Source organism: Entelurus aequoreus, linkage group LG02, assembly GCF_033978785.1.
Source record: "Entelurus aequoreus isolate RoL-2023_Sb linkage group LG02, RoL_Eaeq_v1.1, whole genome shotgun sequence".
NCBI classification, from domain to species: Eukaryota; Metazoa; Chordata; class Actinopteri; order Syngnathiformes; family Syngnathidae; genus Entelurus; species Entelurus aequoreus.
In genome coordinates this window covers 19,004,534-19,029,985 of record NC_084732.1, presented here as the reverse complement: position 1 = coordinate 19,029,985, position 25,452 = coordinate 19,004,534, and the positions used below count along the sequence as shown (strand labels likewise).

At 41.5% G+C, this 25,452-nt stretch overlaps 1 protein-coding gene across 4 annotated transcripts; it reads right to left on the bottom strand.

The window, feature by feature from the left end:
• Nucleotides 1-357: 357 nt before the first annotated feature.
• On the bottom strand, nucleotides 358-15,359 carry nod2 (nucleotide-binding oligomerization domain containing 2). Of its 4 annotated transcripts, XM_062023655.1 has the most exons (13): nucleotides 14,676-15,359; nucleotides 11,392-11,506; nucleotides 10,159-11,088; nucleotides 9,799-10,065; nucleotides 9,616-9,709; nucleotides 9,336-9,542; nucleotides 9,169-9,252; nucleotides 7,767-7,850; nucleotides 7,610-7,693; nucleotides 6,545-6,628; nucleotides 791-874; nucleotides 622-705; nucleotides 358-557 (listed from the first exon to the last, which is right to left on the bottom strand). In XM_062023655.1, exons 1-13 carry the CDS (start codon nucleotides 15,159-15,161, stop codon nucleotides 485-487), a joined length of 2,676 nt encoding a protein of 891 aa, XP_061879639.1. In that variant the 5' UTR covers nucleotides 15,162-15,359; the 3' UTR covers nucleotides 358-484. The 4 variants fall into 4 exon arrangements, 3 of the variants coding, with proteins under 3 accessions (XP_061879639.1, XP_061879632.1, XP_061879627.1); XM_062023648.1 differs by having other exon boundaries at nucleotides 9,799-11,088; XM_062023643.1 differs by having other exon boundaries at nucleotides 9,336-11,088.
• Nucleotides 15,360-25,452: the final 10,093 nt, after the last annotated feature.

Here is a 25,452-nt window from a genome sequence, read left to right as displayed (position 1 = left end):
TACTTTGCCCAGATCTGTCTTAGAAGTTACTATCTTTGGCTTTCGTTTTGTTCGAAGATGATAAACACAATGGTATCACCCTGTTTTTTTCTCTATACGCTCACACACTTATTAACCCCTCTGGTTTTATTGGTGTTAGGATGTACCAGGTGTGGAGAGTGAGTGGACAAGAATGTGTGCACACAGGCCCAGTTAACTTTCGGTTTTGATCTCGGCAGCAAGACAAACAAAAGCATATGTGGAGAGCGACTATTTTCAGAGAAGGCTATATGGACTTTAGACAGCTCAGCGCTTTTTCCAGCGCTGGTATTGCTTTTGCTTGCACTTTTTTGTGTAGAATAAGTTATTAGTCTTCAATTCTAGTCACCTCTCTTTATTTAGACAGCCTTGTAAAAAGAAGAATATGAGAGGAATCTTTCCTGCAAAAGGGAGGGTCCCAATAGAACCAATGGCCAATTTCCAATAAATAGAAAATGTTTAAAAGTCAGAAGATCAGTCTTGATTCACGTTGTGTCATCTCTTCCACTTCCTCCACACTCAGATTGTTGTTTCTCAACCTGCAATGGAACATCACACATGTATTAGCGCCAGCACACATAAAAGACGTGTAATTACACTCACCACACTGACTTGACATGCGTGTTGTGTTCCAGGGCTTCAAGCAAAAACTCTACTCCGTGTCTGGTGATGCAGTTTTCTGTCAACCTTGTGCAGGGAATACAATAAGAGGAAGACGGGGTGAAGCAACATTGCGAGCGCTTGTGCAAGGAAGTGAGCGAGGCTCACTTACCAGAGCTCCTCCAGCGACGTGTCACTCTTGATCATTTTAGCCAGGGCACGCGCTCCAGCACTCCCCACGCCATTGCCCACCAAGCTACAGTACATACAACAGTCATATTCACCAAGAGCAGTCTTTTGATTGACATGTGGAAAAAAATGTCATAACTTTATCACAATTGAAGATTGGGACACACCATTTTTGGCCCACTTTGAAATTTCTAACCCGAAAAATTTAAAGGCAATCTGGTTGGAACTGTCGCCTGTTTTGTGCACATAAAATACATCAGAAATTCAATATTTTGCACATAAATGCACAATTGATGTGGAAAAAAATAACCTAACTTTATCAAAATTCAAAATTGGGATACCATTTTTGGCCCACATTGACATTTTAAGAACTGGTACAAACACGCAAAATTTAAAGGGGATCCGGTTGGAACTGTCGCCTTTTTTGTGAGCAAAAAATACATCAGAAATTCAATATTTTGCACATCAACGCACAATCGATGTGGACATTTTTTTTTATAACTTTATCAAAATAAATATCAAAATAAAAAATTGGGACACAATTTTTGGCCCGTGTTGAAATTTCTAGTACTGGTACAAACACGCAAAATTTAAAGGCGATCCGGTTGGAATTGTTGTCTGTTTTGTGCACATAAAATACATCAGAAATTCCATATTTTGCACATTAACGCACAATCGATGCAAAAATTGAAGGCGATCTGGTTGAACATGTCGTCTTTTTTGTGAGCCTAAAATACATCAGAAATTCAATATTGTGCACATTAACTCACAATCAATGTAGAAAGAAATATCATAACGTTATCATAATTGAAAATTGGGATACCATTTTTGGCCCGCATTGAAATTTCAAGTACTGGTACAAACACGCAAAATTTAAAGGCGATCCGGTTGAACATGTCGTCTTTTTTGTGAGCCTAAAATACATCAGAAATTCAATATTGGGCACATTCACGCACAATCAATGTGGAAAGAAATATCATTACTTTATCATAATTGAAAATTGGGATACCATTTTTGGCCCGCGTTGAAATTTCAAGTACTGGTACAAACACGCAAAATTTAAAGGTGATCCGGTTGGAATTGTTGCCTGTTTTGTGCGCATAAAATACATCAGAAATTCTATATTTTGCACAAACACACATTCGATGTGGAAAACAATATCATAACTTTATCAAAATTGAAGATTGAGATACCATTTTTGGCCCACATTGACATTTCAAGAACTGGTACAAACACGCAAAATTTAAAGGCGATCCGGTTGGAACTGTCGCCTGTTTTGTGCGCATAATATTTATCAGAAATTCAATATTTTGCACATAAACGCACAATCGATGTGGAAAAAAATATAACTTTATCAAAATTTAAGATTGAGATACCATTTTTGGCCCACGTTGAAATTTCAAGAACTGGTACAAACACGCAAAATTTAAAGGGGATCCGGTTGGAACTGTTGCCTTTTTGGTGAGAGAAATATACATCAGAAATTCAATATTTTGCACATTAACGCACAATCGATGCAAAATTTAAAGGCCATCCCGTTGAAACTGTCGCCTGTTTTGTGCGCATAAAATACATCAGAAATTCAATATTTTGCACATAAACGCACAATCGATGTGGAAAAAAATATAACTTTATCAAAATTTAAGATTGAGATACCATTTTTGGCCAGCGTTGAAATTTCAAGAACTGGTACAAACACGCAAAATTTAAAGGTGATCCGGTTGGAACTGTTGCCTGTTTTGTGCGCATAATATTTATCAGAAATTCAATATTTTGCACATAAACGCACAATCGATGTGGAAAAAAATATTATAACTTTATCAAAATTAAAGATTGAGATACCATTTTTGGCCTGCGTTGAAATGTCAAGTACTGGTACAAACACGCAAAATTTAAAGGCGATCCGTTTGGAACTGTTGCCTGTTTTGTGCGCATAAAATACATCAGAAATTCAATATTTTGGACATAAACGCACAATCGATGTGGAAAAAAATATCATAACTTTATCAAAATTTAAGATTGAGATACCATTTTTGGCCCGCGTTGAAATTTCAAGAACTGGTACAAACACGCAAAATTTAAAGGGGATCCGGTTGGAACTGTTGCCTTTTTGGTGAGCAAAATATACATCAGAAATTCAATATTTTGGACATAAACGCACAATCGATGTGGAAAAAAATATCATAACTTTATCAAAATTAAAGATTGAGATACCATTTTTGGCCTGCGTTGAAATTTCTAGTACTGGTACAAACACGCAAAATTTAAAGGCGATCCGGTTGGAACTGTTGCCTGTTTTGTGCGCATAAAATACATCAGAAATTCACTATTTTGCACATTAACGCACAATCGATGTGGAAAAAAATGTCATAACTTTATCAAAATTGAAAATTGGGATACCATTTTTGGCCCACATTGACATTTCAAGAACTGGTACAAACAGTATTTTGCACATAAAGGCACAATCGATGTGGAAAAAAATGTAATTGCAATTGCGCACTGCTCAAGCATCCTCTGCGCATGGCAAATCTGCCACGCACAAAATCAAATTAAAAAATAAGCGCATAACAAATTTTGGACACGACACGGACACGATAACTTTATCAAAATTGAAGATTGAGATACAATTTTTGGCCCGCATTGAAATTTCAAGAACTGGTACAAACACGCAAAATTTAAAGGGGGTCCGGTTGGAACTGTCGCCTTTTTTGTGAGCAAAAAATACATCAGAAATTCAATATTTTGCACATAAACACACAATCGATGTGGAAAAAAATATCATAACTTTATCAAAATTTAAGATTCGGATACCCTTTTTGGCCCGCGTTGAAATTTCAAGTACTGGTACAAACACGCAAAGTTTAAAGGCGATCCGGTTGGAACTGTCGCCTGTTGTGTGTGCATAAAATACATCAGAAATTCAATATTTTGCACATTAACGCACAATCAATGCAAAATTTAAAGGCGATCCGGTTGAAACTGTTGCCTGTTTTGTGCGCATAAAATACATCAGAAATTCAATATTTTGCACATAAACGCACAATCGATGTGTAAAAAAATATCATAACTTTATCAAAATTTAAGATTGGGATACCATTTTTGGCCCGTGTTGAAATTTCAAGAACTGGTACAAACACGCAAAATTTAAAGGGGATCCGGTTGGAACTGTTGCCTTTTTGGTGAGCAAAAAATACATCAGAAATTCAATATTTTGCACATTAACGCACAATCGATGTGGACTTTTTTTTTTTACTTTATAAAAATAAATATCAAAATAAAAAATTGGGACACAATTTTTGGCCCGTGTTGAAATTTCTAGTACTGGTACAAACACGCAAAATTTAAAGGCGATCCGGTTGGAACTGTTGCCTGTTTTGTGCGCATAAAATACATCAGAAATTCACTATTTTGCACATTAACGCACAATCGATGTGGAAAAAAATGTCATAATATCAAAATTGAAAATTGGGGTACCATTTTTGGCCCACATTGACATTTCAAGAACTGGTACAAACAGTATTTTGCACATAAAGGCACAATCGATGTGGAAAAAAATGTAATTGCAATTGCAGACTGCTCAAGCATCCTCTGCGCACAGCAAATCTGCCACGCACAAAATCAAATTAAAAAATAAGCGCATAACAAATTTTGGACACGACACGGACACGATAACTTTATCAAAATTGATGATTGAGATACCATTTTTGGCCCGCATTGAAATTTCAAGAACTGGTACAAACACGCAAAATTTAAAGGGGGTTCGGTTGGAACTGTCGCCTTTTTTGTGAGCAAAAAATACATCAGAAATTCAATATTTTGCACATAAACACACAATCGATGTGGAAAAAAATATCATAACTTTATCAAAATTTAAGATTCGGATACCCTTTTTGGCCCGCGTTGAAATTTCTAATACTGGTACAAACACGCAAAATTTAAAGGCGATCCGGTTGGAACTGTCGCCTGTTTTGTGCACATAAAATACATCAGAAATTCCAGATTTTGCACATTAACGCACAATCGATGTGGAAAAAAATATCATAACTTTATCAAAATTTAAGATTGGGATACCATTTTTGGCCCGTGTTGAAATTTCAAGAACTGGTACAAACACGCAAAATTTAAAGGGGATCCGGTTGGAACTGTTGCCTTTTTGGTGAGCAAAAAATACATCAGAAATTCAATATTTTGCACATTAACGCACAATCGATATGGACTTTTTTTTTTTACTTTATAAAAATAAATATCAAAATAAAAAATTGGGACACAATTTTTGGCCCGTGTTGAAATTCCTAGTACTGGTACAAACACACAAAATTTAAAGGCGGTCCGGTTGGAACTGTCGCCTTTTTTGTGAGCAAAAAATACATCAGAAATTCAATATTTTGCACATAAACGCACAATCGATGTGGAAAAAAATATCATAACTTTATCAAAATTTAAGATTGAGATACCATTTTTGGCCCACGTTGAAATTTCAAGAACTGGTACAAACACGCAAAATTTAAAGGGGATCCTTTCTTCCTTGCATGTTTATTTCGAATATGGAGACAAAACAAAAACAAACAAAGTTTGCAAAAAACAACAAAAAAGCCATTCAAGAATGAATAACAAAAACAATAATAATAATAATAATAATAGTAATAATAAAAATCCGGTTGGAACTGTCACCTTTTTTGTGAGCAAAAAATACATCATAAATTCAATATTTTGCACATTAAAGCACAATCGATGCAAAATTTAAAGGGGGTCTGGTTGGAACTGTTGCCTTTTTGGTGAGCAAAAAATACATCAGAAATTCAATATTTTGCACATTAACGCACAATCGATGTGGACATTTTTTTTATAACTTTATAAAAATAAATATCAAAATAAAAAATTGGGACACAATTTTTGGCCCGTGTTGAAATTTCTAGTACTGGTACAAACATGCAAAATTTAAAGGCGATCCGGTTGGAACTGTCGCCTTTTTTGTGAGCAAAAAATACATCAGAAATTCAATATTTTGCACATAAACGCACAATCGATGTGGAAAAAAATATCATAACTTTATCAAAATTTAAGATTGAGATACTATTTTTGGCCAGCGTTGAAATTTCAAGTACTGGTACAAACGCGCAAAATTTAAAGGCGATCCGGTTGGAACTGTTGCCTTTTTGGTGAGCAAAAAATACATCAGAAATTCTATATTTTGCACATTAACACACAATCGATGTGGAAAAAAAATCATAACTATATCAAAATTTAAGATTGGGATATCATTTTTGTCCCACGTTGACATTTCAAGAACTGGTACATGTCAACTCCGATAAAATTAATGTACTTCCGCAATTTTCCAATTTGTTTCAGTGTATACCGCTTTTTCTCAGTCCTTCATCCGTAGGTTAGATAGTCAGGTTTTAGACTTCATTTGGAATAAAAAGACTCACAGGGTACATAAGCAATTTTTGCAGAGACCTAAATCGTTTGATCCTCCTCTGTTTTGGGGAGGATCAATGAATACCTTTAATTAATTAACCACATATTCTTCTGAAGACGGCAGATGTATGGTCTAGCAAAGCAAAAGAATGTTGGGGACGGGGTCTCTAATTAGCATTAACATAATGCCAGCTATGGGTTTAGGAAAATGGTTCTTGTTTATTTTCCATCTTGCACAGCACTTGTTCTGTTGCTTCTGAGCTGTGCAATATGTTCAAACTCATTGACCAAAGTTTGTATCAAGTGCAGGAAATATTACCTCAGCCATGTTAGAGTTTTGCTGCCTTCCAGGGCGCCGGCAATGGCTTCTGCACCTGCATCGCCAACTTTATTGCCCCAAAGACTGGACAAAAATAAACATGTAAAAAATGTCTGTATTGTAGAAATACAAACCCCAAAACCAGTGAAGTTGGCACGTTGTGTAAATCGTAAATAAAAACAGAATACAATGATTTGCAAATCCTTTTCAACCTATATTCAATTGAATAGACTGCAAAGACAAAATACTTAACGTTCGAGCTGGAAAATGTTGTTGTTTTTTGCAAATATTAGCTAATTTGGAATTTGATGCCTGCAACATGTTATAACTATACTATGCAAAGCAAAAGCCATTTATCAACAACACCCAGAAACGCCGTCGGCTTCGCTGGGCACGAGTCCATATTTCAAATTGTTTTTGGAAACTGTGGACGTTGTGTCGTCCGGAACAAAGGAAAAGAACCATCCGGATTGTTATAGGCGCAAAGTTCAAAAGCCAGCATCTGTGATGGCATGGGGGTGTATTAGTGCCCAAGGCATGGGTAACTTACACATCTGTGAAGGCACCATTAATGCTGAAAGGTACATGGTTTGGAGCAACATATGTTGCCATCCAAGCAAAGTTATCATGGACGCCCCTGCTTATTTCAGCAAGACAATACAACAGCGTGGCTTCATAGTAAAAGAGTGCGGGTACTAGACTGGCCTGCCTGTAGTCCAGACCTGTCTCTCAAAATACCACAACAGAGACCCCGGACTGTTGAACAACTTAAGCTGTACATCAAGCAAGAATGGGAAAGAATTCCACCTGAAAAGCTTCAAAAATTGGTCTCCTCAGTTCCCAAACGTTTACTGAGTGTTGTTAAAAGGAAAGGCCATGTAACACAGTGGTAAAAACGCCCCTGTGCCAACTTTTTTGCACTGTGTTGCTGCCATTAAATTCTAAGTTAATGATTATTTGCAAAAAAAAAATTAAATTTGCAAATCATTGTATTCTGTTTTTATTTACAAATTACACAACGTGCCAACTTCACTGGTTTTGGGTTTTGTAAGACCTCTTTCTTACCCTAAAAATCTCAGCGAATGGTTGAATTCCAGCCCCTTCGCCAGCTGTTTCGCTCCCTCCGATGTGATGTTGTTGTTGCCAAGCCTGACACACAGAGGTAGGTTGAACAAGGACATGGTTGCCGTTACTGACACAAACTGGAAACAATGACTCTGACCTCAAAGAGAGGAAATTCTGCTTGGTCCTCAAAAGGTGAGAAAAGTGTTCCGTACAAGCGTCGGTGAGCTTGTTGTTGAAGAGCCTGAAGAGAAACAGAGCGAAGACTGGAATAATGTAACAAATAACAAATGTCATTGGGTAAATCACATTACAGTGGAACCTCAAAAATCCAATTTGAAAGAAGACCACAGTTTTCGGGTAAGTGGCTTATTTATAGGATTATATCTTTGCATCGTTTGCCTTTTTCTTTGGCTTTTGTGCAACAAAAGGACTTGCATGTTTCAGTCTCATTTACAGCGATGTGCAAGAGGCAAGAGTTGATCTATGGTTGCTATAGCGCGAGCTAGTCTCGCTAGGGGCAATATATCATAGGTAAAGAGTTCCTTATTGTGCAAATGAGAAAAATACTTAATTTCCTTTGCCTGTTTACTAATTTTTTGAGAGAGGAGGCACTAAAACAGTCGATTTTGAAGTTGCGTCTTTTCATTATGCGTGAAGGAAACCCGTCCCTAGCTAGATGAGCTAGGGCAGGGGTCGGCAACCCAAATTGTTGAAAGAGCCATATTGGACCAAAAATACAAAATATATAATATAATGAAGGCAACACATGATGTAAGTGTCTAAGTTAGCTATATTAGCCTACTATCAAAGGCTGACGCAAATCTTCGTTGACAGAAATGTTGTATTTAAATTTTTACTCTACACATTTTTGCAACATTGGAAATCAGTAGTAAAATGAAATTTCTGGAAATGACTGGCTCAGAACGGCCAAAAGTATAAATGTGTGTGGCCAAGTTTAAGGAAACGGCAGGCTGTCTTCTTCTAATGGATTTATTGCAATCCTTGTAAGCTGGGTAACATTTGCTGTGGTCTGGAACAACATGGCACACAAACAACTATGACAAATGCAGCCTATTTTACATAATGATATAAATTAAATACACAGAGGGCATAAGTAAAGGAAATTAAATGAGCTCAAATGTACCTACAATCGAAGCATAATGTTGCAATATGTACATACAGCTAGCCTAAATAGCATGTTAGCATCGATTAGTCATCCACTCTCTGTGGGTGTAGGCGGGGCCGCTAGCATGAACACACACCTTATCACGTAAAAGTTAGGTAACGTAGTAAAAAAAATTAGAATCGCCTCCAAAATGCATTCACTTGTTGATTATCTAATTTCTGACATTTCCAAAAAGTTTCATTAAACTCCGCCCACAACTTTTAAGGTGATGTTGCTAACTAACTAACTAACTAACTAACTAACAGACAGACGATTCTCGCTAATACATAACCTTTTATAAAAATACTATAATATTTAAAGGAGATATTTCCTGTTGTAAAAATGTGTTTTCGACCATTAAGGTTCCACTGCAGTGTATATTGTCAAGGCTTACGCAATCTTCTGAAAGCTGTCACACTGGAGTCCCTTTGCAATCAGTTTGCGGATCCCCTCATCTGTGATGTTATTATTTCGGAGGCTTTTAAAGGGTAGAAACAATATAAATGATCTGTAAGTCGCCATTCGATAAGATAGTGGACAATGGAGGCGCTGGATACTTACTAAAGAGAATTACAAATGTGCAGACAGGGAAGGAGCTGCTCTACACCCACGTCGCCTACAGAGTTGTTGTCCAACTGGATGCCCACAGAATTCCTTAGATGTTGGAGCACGTAGGCCAAAGCTGTACACTCCACGGGTCCGATGTTGCAGTAGGTCAACTTCAGGTGGTCCACATCCAGCTTGCCCAAAACCTCTTTGGCCATCTTGCTGTCCTGCATCTCATAGATGCATTTAATGAGCCAGACGAAACCCGGCATGGCATGCATGCTCTTCTTCTCACCTTCCACTGGCGGTGGGATGGACTTGAAGTGCCTCTGCATGCCTTTGGAGAGACATCTCTCCAAGTGTCGCACTTTTTTGTCCATCAGCGGAGCCTGGGTGCAGAAGGACCACAGGTGTCGGTGTCTCTGGGAGAGGAGACCGGACACAAAGGTGGCCGTGATTTGAAGATTTGGCGTCTCACCCGGAGTCTGTCGTTGGTCCGCGGCCAAGCAGGACGTGAAGCAGGTGCTGCTGAAGCCCGTCTCTCTTAGGTCGTGAAGCGCAAAGAGTTTAGTGATGGTGGAGCGGTCAGCATTGTTGAATAAGACAATGTACAACGCGGCAAAAAAACACTGCACCGTCAAGTGAAGGAACTCGTATTGATGACTGTAATCGTTGGACATATCTTTGCTTTGGATGAGGAAGCCGGTGCAGATATCTTTTTCCGTGACACAGCAGGAGTCCAGATCTGTGTTGGAGAAAACGTAACAAGATGCTTTAACACCCTGGAGGGCAAGCTGGCCGAGATGCAACACGGTGGGGAGATGCTCCTGAAACCAACCCGACCCCTTGGAGGTCTTAAGGGAGCTTTGATGCTGGAGGAAGCGCTGCAAGATCATCAAGTAGACGTCTGTTATTGTTTGCGGCGTTCCATCGCCGCAGCCCAGCAGCTCCTTGTGGCACTGTGAGACAATCCAGCAGAGGACCGGACTGTGGCAAAGTCCGAGCAAAAACGTGTTTGCTTGAATAGAAGCCAGAACCTTAGCAGCCACTGCTGGGTCGTGGTGTTGTTTCTTGACAAAACAGTCAATACCGTTTGGGGAGAAGCCTTTGAGGAAAACTTCCTTGCGAAGATATTTCTTCAGTATTGGACCTACAGCTTCTGAGCGACTTGTTACCACCTTCCGTACCCCTTTCATGAGGGAACCCTGAAGCAGGTTGAACAACAGGACGTGAACGGGCGCAGGCTGGGTGGGGCAGCACAGCCTGTGCTCGTCCGAAAAGCTCTGCTTTAGCTCATCCAGACCGTCGAACGTGAAGATGACCACATGGGGGTGGTCCAAGATGAAGCGGAAGATGTCCTCTTGCTCCCAGTCAGGCCAGCAGCAGTGCCGAAAGAGCAGGTCTTGAACGGATAGCTCCTTGAGTTCGGAATTCAGCTTCCGGCAGCTGAAAGGGAACAACAGGAGGAACTCGGACAGGGCTGTGCCCCGAGCCCAGAGCAGGTGCAGTCTCTGGAGTAAAGTGCTCTTCCCGCTGCCCGCATCCCCTGATACTAGAACCGTGTCCGCTTCCTCATTTATGATGCCCGCCGTACTAACAATGTCCCCCAGGCCCAAATTTCCTTGAACCTCGAGGTCCGCAGCTAGCTCCAGCTGGCCTTCGGTGTAGATGTCATCCAGCGGCATGTGGCTGGTGCCGCCATAGGTGCTGAGGAAGCTGGACTGGGCCAACACGGAACTGCAGAGCTTCTTCTGGTATTTGAAGAACTCTGCGACGGACCAAAAACAATCAATTCCCGACAGTTATCGGTTTCATAGAACATGCCTTTTGATCGACATCAGAATTAGTGATTTGGCAATATGTTTATTATTAAAGGTCTAAAATTTTGGATGCCCTAATAATTTACATTTCCTCAACAAATATAAAGTATAATTCTGAAGTAAGGTGTTTATTTGAAAGGCCTCCATTGAGCCTCGCCTCGATGTGCATTAGTATTCTTCAATAATAACATGAAGTCACTGTACTGATTCATTGATGAGCAATAATACTGTATAAGAATACAATACTGTACCTTTGGGTGGGGTGAGGCTAGAGCGGCCAGATTGCTGCTTTTGGTCAATGAACTGAAGCACCACGTTGGCCGCCAACTCACCTTTGGAGCTGACGAGATCGAGTAAACGTCTCGCCTGAGTCAGATGTCATAACAGTCGATTAGTACAGTAACACACTTTAGCACAAGGAACAAGGAAAACATCTATGCATTGTGTGTCAAGTACATTAGTTGAACTTTACACATGTCACTCCATGGATAAGAAAATACGGCAAGTACCTAAGTTATATGGCCTAATTCCATTCTTCAGTTACTAATACATTGTGTGATTCAGTCAAAACATTCACCCAATGTATTTGCTTTACTTGTCTTTATTCCAATTCAAAACAAATTATTTGTCTTTCTGATTTGACTTATGTGCCGTATTTTCCAGACCATAGAGTCTACATTAGTTTTGGATGAGACCACAAATTTGGGTATCGATCTGATACCAAGTAGTTCCAGGATCATACATTGGGCATATTCAAAGTCCTCATGTGTACAGGGACATATTTCCTGAGTTTATAAACATAACATAAAATTTTTTTAAAGGATAAAAGATTTTCTGATGCTAAAAAAATATTGATGTAATGATGGTAGGATCGACTAGATAGCTCCTGTATTTGGTATCATTACATGATACCAAATATGATACCAAATATACTGATAGTATATATTTATACCATGAATTGATTAACGTGGACCCCGACTTACCATTTAGTGGTCAATTGTACGGAATATGTACTGTACTGTGCAATCTACAAATAAAAGTCTCAATCAATCAATCAATACAGTGGATGTCAGGTGTATATCCACCAATGGCGTTTGTTTACTTTGTGGCGTAGGTGAACTACGGTGTGTAGTGAATCATGTTTAGCTATTCCTCGTCCTCCAGGGATGATACTTGTAAGACACTTACTTTATTTGTCGCCATGGAGGCCAGAATTAGTGATTTAGAAGTAGCTAAAACACTGCAGACTGTGGCTGGACGGTAGCCGCTAGCTAGCTAGCCATGTCTTAAAGCACCTCTTCCTGAGGGTGTCTCAGTGTTATAGCTCCACCTTTGTCAGTTTTTAAGCCAAAATGTGTCCATTCTCCCTTTTCTGTCTACACACATTGTCTGTTTCTAAGTACTCCGTGATTGTGCGCTGCCGAACATGCTCATCTGCTCGTAAAACCAGCAATGTCACGAGGTGACGACGACGCGCCGTCATGCCTGTTTAAAAAAGGAGGGCGGGGACCGGTACTTTTTAGAGGCGGTATAGTATATGATTCATTAGTATCGTGGTACTATACTAGTACGGGTATACCGTACAACCCTAGTATAGTAGTACACGCAACAACTTCATTTAAATGGGGCGGTCCGCAGTAGTTAACAATTTAGTCTTAGTAGCATACTTGCCAACCCTCCCGATTTTCCTGGGAGACTCCCGAATTTCAGTATTCCTCCCGAAAATCTTCCGGGGCAACCATTCTCCTGAATTTGTCCCGGTTTCCACCCAGACAACAATATTGGGGGCGTGCCTTAAAGGCACTGCCTTTGGCGTTTTCTACAACCTGTCTTCACGTCCGCTTTTCCTCCATACAAACAGCATGCCAGGCCCAGTCACATTATATATGCGTCTTTTACACACACATAAGTGAATGCAAGGCATACTTGATCAACAGCCATACAGGTCACACTGAGGGTGGTCGTATAAACAACTTTAACACTGTTACAAATATGCCGCCACACTGTGAACCCACACCAAACAAGAATGACAAACACATTTCGGGAGAACATCCGCACCGTAACACAACATAAACACAACAGAACAAATACCCATAACCCCTTGCAGCACTAACTCTTCCGGGACGCTACAATATACACCCCCCGCTAGCCCCTACACCCCCCCCCCCCACCCACCCGTCTCCCGAATTCGGAGGTTTCAAGGTTGGCAAGTATGCTTAGTAGATCACACGCAACACGCCCACTCATAGTACACTCAATTTTATAGTTTGCACACGCTGTATAGCGTGTGGTATTTACATCTTAGTAGCCCATAGTGCAGGGGTGGGCAATTAATTTTTACCGGGGGCCGCATGAGCTACCCGAGCACTGCTGGAGGGCCACATCGACAATATTTCAATTAAATTTTGCTCAATATTATTTTTGATATATACCGTAAGATAAATAATAATAATAATAATAATAATACTAATACTTCAACATAGTGTGTGTAACAGCATTCCATGACTAATATATATAAATTAACATTAATAATAAATGACAGTAAAATAAGCACACGTATGACTGAGGAGTCATAGTGTAACTTTGTGTGGTGTTTGAGTTGTCCGACTTTTTGTGTGGCCTTAAACGCACCAGTGGTTTAGTGCTATGCGTGTTGGTGACAGATGACAAGTTGGTTTTGGCCTGGTTTGTACGGCAGAAAATGACTAGTTTTTCGAGATAGAATTGTTTTACTCATGTTTTTGGTGTGGTTATGTCCGAAAATAAACAGTTTTGTTCAATAAAGTGATGGATATAATTCCTGTCCTCGAAGCATCTCGATAGACGTTACAATAATTGAACGGTGTTCAATTGAACGGTGTTGACGAACACCATTAGGGCCGCTTGTTGTCACTGTCACTCAAAGTTGCATTGCAAAATTCCATAGAATAAATATGTTTATTTTGTTTATAATTCAGATGGGATTTGATTTGGTGCGCGGCATATACTTGCTGCGCGCAGCGGACGCTTGAGCAGTGCGCAATTGCGCAGGCACGCACCTTAGGTGAGGGGACGTTGCTTTGCAGTTCATATGTTGTTGGAAACACGGCATTCCTCATCAACTTTTCTCTTTTTGGCGTCTCGGGTGTAAACCGTGCATCACTTGTCGCTGCATGTGCACCTTCACTCGCAGGTTACACACGGACACACGCCCATAAATAATACTTTTCAAAATAAAAGCAGCACAGTTGTATTGCGCGCAGGACATAGATGTTTTTTCAACTTTATTTTGTAATTGCAGTTGTTCACATTCACTCACAATCACGCACACGTCCACACGGAAGTAATACAAATAACGATTTTCAAAACAAAAGCAGCACCGTTGTATTGCACACTCGACATAGATACTTTTTAAAATTTATTTTGTAATTTATAATTGGCCTCACGCGGGCCGGACAGGGACGCACAAAGGGCCGGATGCGGCCCGCGGGCCGCAGAATGCCCAGGTCTGCCATAGTGTATATAAAAATGTGATGTATTGAAAATCAGGCAGTACCTGCTGAGAGGGGGTGTGTATTGGCAGCCGTACTTCATTGCAGTCCTCCGAGGTGAAGTGTCCTGTTTCATGCAGGACTTCTAACGCGCCGTCAACACAGCCTTGCAACTTGCCAACCAGGCTCGGTCTTTGACTGAGAAGAGCTGCACCGGATGTCTGGTGGGCTTCTCTGCTTTTTTCCACCTGTGAGACGCCTTCAGAGACGCAAAGTCTCGCCCCTGGACCTTCAGGGATGGTCTGTTGCAGAGCGGCGACAAAAAGCTGGCAGATGGCCAAGCCCTTGGTGTAGACAATGTCCAGCAGGTGTCTAGCGTTGGCGTGAAGCGGTCTTCCCTGGACTTGGATGCTCTGGTATTCCTCCCACGAGAGCTCCCCGTGGGCCAGGAGGACGTCCAGAAGCCTCTCCAGTTGCTCAGACGAGCCGCTGCTGCACACGGCGGCGAGTATCTCAGTCCTTTGTTTCAGCACAAACTCCTGTGCCATCATAGGAGACGTCCACCAGGAAGACGTGGCATGGTCCAATAAATGAAGTACCACAAGTCCTTTCTCTTCATGTGAGTCCTATTCATGTAGTGTCATCATGTCTTAGCTCCTTCCTCATTCCAGACTCTTGAAATTATTCAGCAAATATGACTCAGCAGGCTTAAACACGATGTCCTAAGTCAAACAAACACACAATGCAATGTGACGTGTACATGTGAGTGTAACTAGGCTAAAGTTGCTCAAACACCACTTCCCTTTTTTTTGGTTTCGTTCTGGGCAACGGTCCTATCATTCAGGAAGTAGTTTGTTTGTACTGTAGTTCTCTTTCCAGCATCCACCCTGTGAACACATCAAGGCAGGGGTGTCCAAAGTGCGACCCGGTGGCCACTTGAGCTAGTTTTCTATCGGCCCTCGACGTGATTTGAAATGTTAATAATCAGAGGTGGGTAGACTAGCCAGAAATTGTACTCAAGTAAGAGTACTGTTACTTTAGAGATTTATTACTCAAGTAAAAGAAAGGAGTAGTCACCCAAATATTTACTTGAGTAAAAGTTGAGTTGAGTTTGAGTTTATTTCGAACATGCAAGCATACAACATGATACATCACAATTTCCAGTTTCTCTTTTCAACATGTTCGAAAAGGAGTAGGAAGAAGCAGAGCTTATTTAATCCTACCCCTTTTCTTTACATAACAGTTGCTGAAACTTTTTTTATTCACTTCCTGTTCTCAATTTTTTCACAATAAACTCCATATGTAATCACAATAAAAATAAATAAATAAATAATAGTAAGAATTTAATAATAATAATTGGTGAAGAAAGTCATATTTCATATGATGAGATAAGTAAGATTACTTTAAGAATGAATGAATGAATGGATGAAATAAATTGAAAATGTTTGTCATGGTTCTTCTTCTTTGTACTTTGTAAACTCTTTAAGTTTGAAGAGTTTCTTGAAGTGGATCATATTAGTACATTGTTTGATTGCTTTGCTTAATCCATTCCATAATTTAATTCCACATACTGATATACTGAAGGTCTTAAGTGTTGTACGTGCGTACAAATGTTTTAAATTACATTTTTCTCTAAGATTATATTTCTCCTCTTTTGTTGAGAAGAATTGTTGTATATTCTTGGGTAGCAGGTTATAGTTTGCTTTGTGCATAATTTTAGCTGTTTGCAAATTCACTATGTCGTGGAATTTCAGTATCTTTGATTCAATAAATAAAGGATTTGTATGTTCTCTATATCCAACATTATGTATTATTCTAACTGATCTTTTTTGTAACACCGTTAATGAATGAAGTGTACTTTTGTAATTATTTCCCCATATTTCTACACAGTAACTCAGATATGGTAACACTAGTGAGCAGTATAGACTATGAAGTGATTTTTTGTCTAGAACATGTTTTGCTTTATTCATTATTGACGTGTTTCTTGCTACTTTATGTTGTATATTTTTTACGTGAGATTTCCAGTTCAATTTATCATCAATCACATCAAAGTAAAAAGTATGTTGTGAAAAAACTACTCAAGTACTGAGTAACTGATGAGTAACCTGTTTGTTGAATGATGACGGCAACAAATAATGCACAAAAACATAAAAACAGCAATGAGCAAATTCAGAGCCAGGAATATCTCTTAAGCAACTAAAACAATAATATATATTAAATAATGATACATTAACATAAAAAAAATTAAAGCAAATTGAGCCACAATAACTTAACAGCACCATAGGCTCAGTAGGCAGAGATTACAAAGGAAAATAACAAGTTAGCCTTTACGCAAACGATAAACTGATAGGTGTGGGCTGCACCTGGGAACACACTGTGCACTTCTGATTGGTGTTTCTATGCATGCGTGAGTGTGTGTGCGACTGTGCGTGTGTGTGTGTCTCTGTCTGTCTGTCTATGAGGCTGCGGTGCGTTAATAAATGTCCCCACACGATGTACATTTGACAGTGATTCATAGCAGGGAAGCTAACATCAGCCTACGATGACAGCCAAAATATCTACTAACGTTACTTACCGCGATGTGCTTCCTCAAATTTGACGTGGAGTTCATGTAAGCTTAAGCTTGTTGCCGCTGAAACTTTATGTGTAGTTAATCATGTGACCTCCTGGCTCTGTTTGATTGGTGAAACGGAGTCAAACGTCACCAGTGACTGCATTTGATTGGTGAAACGCAGGCATGCGATAGATCCTACTTTGAAGGTCTGTCTGACAAACCAAAACAAACAAAGCGTGCGTTAACAGATCGATAAAAATCAGTAGCAAGTAGCGAGCTGAATGTAGATAAATGGAGCGGAGTAAAAGTAGCGTTTCTTCTCTATAAATATACTCAAGTAAAAGTATGTTGCATTAAAACTACTCTTAGAAGTACAATTTATCCCAAAAGTTACTCAAGTAAATGTAACGGAGTAAATGTAGCGCGTTACTACCCACCTCTGTTAATAATTCATTATTAATGAGATACATTTTATTAGATATATAGTCACTGTTAGGAATATGCTCCACCTTAGTAGAATAAGGTAAGGAGTGTCACGCGGGGGTCGCATATTTGTGCGGGATCGTTCCTCCAGTGCAACACGAACACTCCGGACAAAAACGTGAAGGTAAGAGATGGTTTAATTAATATAAATCATAGCCAAACAGAAAAACAAGCAAAAGAAAAGCGTGCCGAACGCACGGGAAGCTAAGGCTAACACTAGCACAAGAATCGGGAACATGAAATACAAAAAACGTGACTGATGCTTACCGCAAACAAGGAGAACAGGACGAGTGAACAAAAAGGCAGGTTTAAATAGTGTCAGTGATGGCAAACAGGTGCGCGTCGGGAACACAAGTGGCAGGTGAAAATAATAAGTAACCATGGTGACAAAACAAACTCACAGGTGCACAAGCAATAACAAAAGGAGTCCAAAACTAACAGAAAACACAAAAACATGATCCGGCCCACGGATCATGACAAGGAGTTCTCTGCTTGAGGAACAAACACAATGACTTCACCCTGTGTTTGTACCTCTGCACATGCACAAACATAGCATACCAGTTTCGATGATGAGAAGAGGTGCCAGGTAAGAGATTAAGTGACGATAAAATGTTTCAAAAACACGCACATTAACTTTTGGTTTCGGTAAACTGAAGGCCAGGCAACTTTGCTTAGGAGAGGTAGGGTGACAAACCCATGTGAAGAGTGGAACCATCGAGGGATAACACGAGCTTGCACGCATGTACATCAACACTAAAGGTTTCCTTGAAAAAAATAACTATCGCAATTGAGGTAAAAAACAACAACATTTTGCTATATTTTTTTTTTAGCATTTTTTGTACCAGAAAACAAACACTTGATATCAACCTTGATTAACCTAAAATGCATGGCTGGTTGTGTGTCTATACCAGAGGTCGGCAACCCAAAATGTTGAAAGAGCCATATTGGACCAAAAATACAAAAAAATAAATCTGTCTGGAGACGCAAAAAAATAAAAGTCTTATATGAGTGTTATAATGAAGGCAACACATGATGTAAGTGTCTATATTAGCTATATTAGCCTACTATCAAAATTACTTGAAAAGTGTTATATAAGTGTTATAATGAAGGCAACACATGATGTAAGTGTCTATATTAGCTATATTAGCCTACTATCAAAGGTTGACGCAAATCTTTGTTGACAGAAATGTTGTATTTGTTTTTACTGTAGTTCTCTTGCCAGCATCCACCCTGTGAACACGTCATGTCAGGGGTGTCCCAAGTGCGACCCGGTGGCCACTTGAGCTAGTTTTCTATTGGCCCTCGACATGATTTGAAATGTTAATAATTCATTATTATTATTAAGATACATTTTATTAGATATATAGTCACTGCAGGGCCGGCCCGTGGCATAGGCCGTATAGGAAAATGCTAATGGTGCCGTCCATCAGGGGGCGCCACGCCAGTGCCACAAATGTTGGAGAAAAAAAAAAAAAAGTTGGTACTATTATTTCTAAATACAAAAAATAATCCCACGTTAATTAAAATGCAAAGTAAAGCCTATTTAATAGAAATATTATTTGTTACAACCTTACGCCCCCCCTCCCCCCGCACGGTGCGCCCCCTCCCTTCCCGTATCATGACTCTTTATGGACGTCACCACATCAAAAAATCAACACAAGATGTCAAAACGGCCAAAACTGTCAGGTGCCCAGGGAAGAAAAAAGAGAAAAGAAGAGGAGGAGAAACGAGAGAAAGACAGAGGTAGCAGGTAGGTAACGTTAGCCTACATGAAATTATTTGTCTGTTACAGAATGTGATAGTAACCTGGCTTTTTAGCATTAAGCTAATGTTACATGATTCGGCAATTGCTAATCAATAAATAGCTAGTTCTGTTTTAACGTCGGGTTAATATTGTGGAGGGGGCTAAATTGTTATGGAAAATAATAATGTAACGTTAGGTAATTACAGTACTCCCACCTTACATTCCTCAGGGACATTTTATTAGATCTTTTAAGCAGGTATTTTTTGTTCACATTGTTATTGCCTTCTGGTTAGCTAATGTTTGCCCTGCAGGTAATAGTCACTTTTCCACCCCTTTATATATTAGGTATAGTTGTAAGCCTAGTTGTTAAAGTGCACATCATTAATGTTAATTAAGCAATATCACATGAGAGGGAATGCTGTTTTTTAATTTGAGCACTGCTGTGATTCGGTTAAAGATAATCATAACATAACATTCTCATATAATATGTTAATTTGCTTTCTTTAAGTAAAAAAAAAGGTCAAAGACAAAGCTATTCGGTTTCTTGTGAGTATATACACTTCACTGCCGATGTGGGGGGGCGCCACCTAAAATCTTGCCTAGGGCGCCAGATTGGTTAGGGCCAGGCCTGATGTCAGGGGTGTCCCAAGTGCGACCCGGTGGCCACTTGAGCTAGTTTTCTATTGGCCCTCGACATGATTTGAAATGTTAATAATTCATTATTATTAAGATACATTTTATTAGATATATAGTCACTGCAGGGCCGGCCCGTGGCATAGGCCGTATAGGCAAATGCTAAGGGTGCCGTCCATCAGGGGGCGCCACGCCAGTGCCACAAATGTTGGAGAAAAAAAAAAAAAGTTGGTACTATTATTTCTAAATACAAAAAATAATCCCCCGTTAATTAAAATGCAAAGTAAAGCCTATTTAATAGAAATATTATTTGTTACAACCTTACGCCCCCCCCCCCCCCCCCCCCCCCCCGCACGGTGCGCCCCCTCCCTTCCCTTATCATGACTCTTTTTGGACGTCACCACATCAAAAAATCAACACAAGATGTCAAAACGGCCAAAACTGTCAGGTGCCCAGGGAAGAAAAAATAGAAAAGAAGAGGAGGAGAAACGAGAGAAAGACAGAGGTTGTAACGACCTGGTCGCATCGTGGTGCGAGGTGTTCTCCCAAGGATGCAGACGGGCTCGGACACAGCTTGCAGGTAGGAAAAATGATTTATTTAAGACATAAACCTAGCAGGAAAAAAACAAAGACGTGCACATAGCACAAAAGGCAAAAACAAAAGGGCTAGCGTGGGAGCTAGCAAGCAAAAATAGCCTAGCGTGAAAGCTAGTAGGAATCGAAGTGTCGTTAACTGTTGCATGAGAACAAACTCGGAAGCCAGGCAGAGTGCTGCCCGGGCGAAGACTAAATAGCCCTCTGATTAGCGCTTGGGCAACAGGTGCGCGTCCCAAACGCTAACCAGAGGCAGGTGATCACAATCTGCCGTCATGGCAACAGAAACCAAACAAGGTGCTGAAAACACAAGTGACTTGAACGTAAAACTATGATCCGGGCAGCGGATCATAACAGTACCCCCCCCTAAAAGGACAGATTCCAGATGTCCCTTGAAAACAAAAAAAACAACTGGAACCCGAAAAAAAAAAAAAACAAGCAAAAAGTTCACGAGTCAAGGGCGGGCGGGGGGGTGACTTGGTGGTGGGTCGCCAGGCCACGTGTCCCCGAATCCACCGGGGAAGGGTCAGGTGGCGGCGGCGAATGGAACGCCGCCGCCGCTGGCGAGGCGGGCGACCACGGTGTGGCCGCCGAGAAGGTGGGCGTGAGTGGCGCCAGAATCTCAGCAGCCTCTGAGTCCTCGAGGGCTGCATGCGGGGACCTGCTTTCCGCTTGCGCCGCCGGACCACTCGAGGTCGCTGAGATGTCGCCGTGGAAGCGGTGGGAGTCGCTGTCGTGGCAGCCGGAGTCGCTGTCGTGGCAGCCGGAGTCGCTGTCGTGGCAGCAGGAGTCGCTGTCGTGGCAGCAGGAGTCGCTGCCGTGGCAGCAGGAGTCGCTGTCGTGGCAGCAGGAGTCGCTGTCGTGGCAGCAGGAGTCGCTGTCGTGGCAGCAGGAGTCGCTGTCGTGGCAGCCGGAGTCGCTGTCGTGGCAGCCGGAGTCGCTGTCGTGGCAGCCGGAGTCGCTGTCGTGGCAGCCGGAGTCGCTGTCGTGGCAGCCGGAGTCGCTGGTGCGAGAACCAGTCGTGGTACAGGTGCTGGTGCGAGAACCAGCCGTGGTGCAGGTACTGGTGCGAGAACCAGCCGTGGTGCAGGTACTGGTGCGAGAACCAGCCGTGGTGCAGGTACTGGTGCGAGAACCAGTCGTGGTGCAGGTACTGGTGCGAGAACCAGTCGTGGTGCAGGTACTGGTGCGAGAACCAGTCGTGGTGCAGGTACTGGTGCGAGAACCAGTCGTGGTGCAGGTACTGGTGCGAGAACCAGTCGTGGTGCAGGTACTGGTGCGAGAACCAGTCGTGGTGCAGGTACTGGTGCGGGGACCAGCCGTGGAGCAGGTACTGGTGCGGGAACCAGCCGAGGTGCCGGTACTGGTGTGGGAACCAGCCGAGGTGCAGGTACTGGTGTGGGAACCAGCCGAGGTGCAGGTACTGGTGTGGGAACCAGCCGAGGTGCAGGTACTGGTGTGAGAACCAGTCGAGGTGCAGGTACTGGTACCTGTGGTGGAGCTGGTGCTAGCCTTAGCCTTGGCGCTAGCTTAGGTGCAGGTGGCCTAGCTGGCGGTTGCGGCTTAGCAGGCCGTCGGACTGGTGGCGGTGGCCGAGCAGGAGGTTGTGGCTTAGCACGCCGTTGTGCCACCCCACTCGCACAGCTCCCAGTACTAGCCCCCCCCTCAAAAAGCGGATCCCAGACGCGCTCCTTGCGGATTGGAACCGTCTTCAAGGGTGGGTGGAGGGAGGTCCGGGGGAGGGCTGAATCCTCTCCTCTAAATTGTCCAAAATGTCTCTTGTCACCCCCCACTTGAGACTGGGACTGACTAGATTTAGTCCTTAAAAAAATGTCCTGATAATGTTTTATCTTAGAATTAAAGTCCTTAGGAGGTGGCTGATAAAAAAGGAGCAGAAGAATTTAAAAAAAATATTCGTCTCTGACGTCATCCACAGTGGGCGGGATGACGTCATCCGTGTAGGTCTCCAGCTGACTGACAGCCCAATCGGTGAAATGTTTGGCGAAATGGTCAATTGGGTTGCAAAACATCTGAGGAGGGGAATCTTGGGCTGAATGTTGCTTACTGTGTAGTGGTGGAGGAGTCTGTGGGAGTGGCGCGTCTTGGCAGCGAAGTGAAGACCTCTTGGGCGGCTTCCGTCTTCGCTGACGCGTCCGGTGGTGCGGAGGTGTGGCAATGTCCTCGGGCCAAACGGAGTGGATTGGGACCAACCTTCCGTTAGGACCCTCGTCCTGGCGCTCCGAAGGGGAATAGCGGAGAGTCTCCGCCTCCATCGCTCGCAACACCATCCACGCACCTTCGTCCATCTCCTCCGACATGCTCGCTGCGAGAGAACTTCTTGCTGGCTTCCTACTGTAACGACCTGGTCGCATCGTGGTGCGAGGTGTTCTCCCAAGGATGCAGACGGGCTCGGACACAGCTTGCAGGTAGGAAAAATGATTTATTTAAGACATAAACCTAGCAGGAAAAAAACAAAGACGTGCACATAGCACAAAAGGCAAAAACAAAAGGGCTAGCGTGGGAGCTAGCAAGCAAAAATAGCCTAGCGTGAAAGCTAGTAGGAATCGAAGTGTCGTTAACTGTTGCATGAGAACAAACTAGGAAGCCAGGCAGAGTGCTGCCCGGGCGAAGACTAAATAGCCCTCTGATTAGCGCTTGGGCAACAGGTGCGCGTCCCAAACGCTAACCTGAGGCAGGTGATCACAATCTGCCGTCATGGCAACAGAAACCAAACAAGGTGCTGAAAACACAAGTGACTTGAACGTAAAACTATGATCCGGGCAGCGGATCATAACAGAGGTAGCAGGTAGGTAACGTTAGCCTACATGAAATTATTTGTCTGTTACAGAATGTGATAGTAACCTGGCTTTTTAGCATTAAGCTAATGTTACATGATTTGGCAATTGCTAATCAATAAATAGCTAGTTCTGTTTTAACGTCGGGTTAATATTGTGGAGGGGGCTAAATTGTTATGGAAAATAATAATGTAACGTTAGGTAATTACAGTACTCCCACCTTACATTCCTCAGGGACATTTTATTAGATCTTTTAAGCAGGTATTTTTTGTTCACATTGTTATTGCCTTCTGGTTAGCTAATGTTTGCCCTGCAGGTAATAGTCACTTTTCCACCCCTTTATATATTAGGTATAGTTGTAAGCCTAGTTGTTAAAGTGCACATCATTAATGTTAATTAAGCAATATCACATGAGAGGGAATGCTGTTTTTTAATTTGAGCACTGCTGTGATTCGGTTAAAGATAATCATAACATAAAATTCTCATATAATATGTTAATTTGCTTTCTTTAAGTAAAAAAAAAAGGTCAAAGACAAAGCTATTCGGTTTCTTGTGAGTATATACACTTCACTGCCGATGTGGGGGGGCGCCACCTAAAATCTTGCCTAGGGCGCCAGATTGGTTAGGGCCAGGCCTGATGTCAGGGGTGTCCCAAGTGCGACCCGGTGGCCACTTGAGCTAGTTTTCTATTGGCCCTCGACATGATTTGAAATGTTAATAATTCATTATTATTAAGATACATTTTATTAGATATATAGTCACTGTTAGGAATATGTTCCACGTTAGTAGAATAGAGTGTGTGAGGAGTTCTGTGTGCTCCGTTCTGCTTGAGGAACAAAGCACAATGAGTCCACCCTGTCTTTGTATCTCTGCACATACACAAACATAGCATACTAGTTTCAATGATGGGAAGTGGTGCCAGGTAAGAGATTAAGTGAAACTAAAATGTTTCAAAAACACGCACATTGAGGTTAACTTTTGGTTTCGGTAAACTGAAGGCCAAGCAACTTTGCTTAGGAGGGGTAGTATTGTGTACAGGAGGGAGTATGTTCTCCCCGTGACTGCGTGGGTTCCGTCCGGGTACTCCGGCTTCCTCCCACCTCCAAAGACATGCACCTGGGGATAGGTTGATTGGCAACACTAAAATTGGCCCTAGTGTGTGAATGTGAGTGTGAAAGTTGTCTACCTGTGTTGGCCCTGCGATGAGTGGCGACTTGTCCAGGGTGTAGCCCGCCTTCCGCCCGAATGCAGCTGAGATAGGCTCCAGCACCAAAATGTTGAAAGAGCCATATTGGACCAAAAATAAAAAATAAAAAAATCTGTCTGGAGTCGCAAAAAAATAAAAGTGTTATATAAGTGTTATAATGAAGGCAACACATGAGGTAAGTGTTTATATTAGCGATATTAGCCTACTATCAAAATGACGTTAAAAGTCTTATATACGTGCTATAATGAAGGCAACACATGATGTAAGTGTCTATATTAGCTATATTAGCCTACTATCAAAATTACTTGAAAAGTGTTATATAAGGGTTATAATGAAGGCAACACATGATGTAAGTGTCTATATTAGCTATATTAGCCTACTATCAAAGGCTGACGCAAATCTTCGTTGACAGAAATGTTGTATTCTAATTTTTATTCTACACATTCCTGCAACATTGGAAATCATTAGTAAAACAGAGGCTTCTCACAGGGTGAGATAACTTCTGGAAATTACTGGCTCAGAATGGCCAAAGGTATAGATGTGTGTGGCCAAGTTAAAGGAAACGGCAGGCTGTCTTCTTCTAATGGATTTATTACCATCTTTGCGAGCTAGGGAACGTTTGCTGTGGTCTGGAACAACATGGCACACAAACAACACAGAAATGCAGCCATTATTACATACAGGTAACGTGTCGTGAGACATGCACATATAAATTAAATACACAGAAGACATAAGTAAAGGAAATTAAATGAGCTCAAATATACCTACAAATGAGGCATAATGATGCAATATGTACATACAGCTAGCCTATTTAGCATTTTAGCACCGATTA